The sequence below is a fragment of the Panthera uncia genome, chromosome B1 (genome assembly GCF_023721935.1).
Source record: "Panthera uncia isolate 11264 chromosome B1, Puncia_PCG_1.0, whole genome shotgun sequence".
Lineage (NCBI taxonomy): Eukaryota > Metazoa > Chordata > Mammalia > Carnivora > Felidae > Panthera > Panthera uncia.
The window spans coordinates 33,758,112-33,760,219 of record NC_064811.1 but is presented as its reverse complement, the minus strand read 5'-3'; the positions used below and the strand labels follow the sequence as shown (position 1 = coordinate 33,760,219).

Sequence of the window (2,108 nt, the reverse complement as noted above, 5' to 3'; positions counted from 1 at the left end):
CCATCTTTGTATTTCCCCAGTATCCACCATGGTACTTTGCTCAAAGGAGGCGCCTAATACTCATTTAGGAAGGAAAGTAAGATAACCTGTATATAGGATCTGCTCCCAACTGTTAAAATATCTGTAATGTATATGATGTCCATGTAGTTGAAAAGTGGTTTGGTGGGGAGTAACAGTATTTTTTTTAATTGGCTCACTTTTTTAAGCAGCTTTATCAGGTGATAAATCACATACCATGCAATCACTCTCTTAAAGTATACAATCCAATGGTTTTTAGTATATCCACAGAATTGTCCAACCAATACCACAATTAATTTTAGAACATTCATCACCCTGGAAAGAAACCCCAAGCCCACTAGCAGTCACTCCCATTTCTCCCCAAGCCCTTCCCCTCAGACCTAGGTCACCACTAATTTACTTTATGTCTTATAGATTTGCCTATTCCGGATGTTCTTACAAATAGAATCACACAATGTGTGTTTTTTTGTATGTGTCAGGCTTCTTTCACTTCGTATAATGCTTTCAAGCCATTCATTTTTATTGCCAAATAAGATTCCATTGCATGGATATAGGTATTTGATTTATCCATTCATCAGTTGATGGACACTTGGCTTATTTTCTTTTCTTTTCTTTTTTTTTTTTGTAAATAAGCCTATTTTAATGTTTCTTACAATAGAATAAATAGTTCTCTTGAAGGCTGCAGATATGTAAGGCTGTTGGGCAGTATTTGGAGAACCACCACAGAAACGGTGTCTTCTTAACGGGTGAGTAGTCTTCAGTAATTGTCAAGAGTTACTTGTCTGAAAGTGCTGTCAAACCAGCAAGACTTCATTTATGCATCCATCGTTTTCAGGATTGTTGGTAACCTGGGCATATCTTCCCCAAATAACCTTGCCTCCTTGTGTCACAAGGCCCAACTCACTAACGTTCACTTCAATGACAGTACCTTTGGTAATAACCCCCAAAGACGTATATAGTGGGGATGAGGGATTCTTTTTTACACCAAGTATTGGCAGGCAAAAGGTGGCTTTCAATTCAGGATGTGTTACATGGGCCTTTTTGAAACGTAAGCCCATTGGCCTAATGAATCTTTCATATTTAGGTGGTTTTCGAGTAAAGCCATCTCCAACAAAGCAGACTTTTGTAACCATCCTCTTCCATGCTTTCTTCTTTCTCTTTCCTGTTCGAATAACTTATAATACTTCTGTTTCTCCCTGGGCACGAACTTTGGGCAAAGGGACTTCCCATTTACCTGCTTTCTCTTTTCGTTTTTGTTTAATCATATTGGAAAGTACTTTAGCTCGGGACTGTCCCTCCCTGTCCAGCAGATATGCAGGTACTGCTCCTTGTGGAGTCTTTTCATCATTCTTTTGCTTGGTGTTTCTCTTTTCATGCATCTTGATAGTCTTTTTCATTTGTATTTTCTCAGCATGGCGCTGTTTATGGTAGAGCTTAGCTTTCAGACCAATCATCTTTTTTGCCTTCTTTGAACGTTCATGAGCCTCTCGACCTTCCTTCTTTCTCTTTTTCTCATGGTAATCCAAACGATAGCCATAGCGCTTCCGGTGTAACTCAATATATTCGTTTTGTGGCATGGTGACAGCCGCAGAGCCGCCGGGTGCAGGTGCCGGGGCGCAAAGAAGCTCTCAATTTTCGGGTCTCACAGACCCGCGAGTTCACTCCACGCACCCCGACGGGAAAGCGGCTTATTTTCACTTTGGGCTAGTGAATAGTGCTGCTACGAACATTTGATTTTTTTTGTGGACATACATTTTCAGTTCTCATAGGCACCTGCACTGGAGTAGAATGGTTGGCCCATATGGTGACTGTGTTTACCCTTTGAAAAACTGCAAGACTGTTTTCCAAATTGGCGGCAACATTTCTCATTGCCATAATCTCCCCTTCTTTCCTTGGACCCTCCATTCGAGTAGCTAGGCCTTTCTTCTCCCCTTGCCGCAAGGAAAGGATGTGACTGGCTGAAAGAAGATACGAAGGGGTGTTCCTGACTTTCGTTTCCAAAAGCCTACACCCTCTGGGGAACAATGAAGACTGGCAGATGAGACAAACAGGATTAGAGGGAGGACTTCCCTCATGCATTCCACTCCACC

General features: G+C 41.7%; 1 protein-coding gene across 1 annotated transcript; it reads right to left on the bottom strand.

Moving 5' to 3' along the window:
* Window positions 1–614: 614 nt before the first annotated feature.
* LOC125923583 (ribosome biogenesis protein NSA2 homolog) lies at window positions 615–1,711 on the bottom strand. Its single transcript, XM_049631975.1, is given in 1 exon segment — window positions 615–1,711. A coding segment is annotated over 1 exon segment (783 nt). The 5' UTR covers window positions 1,596–1,711; the 3' UTR covers window positions 615–812.
* Between the last annotated feature and the right edge of the window lie 397 nt (window positions 1,712–2,108).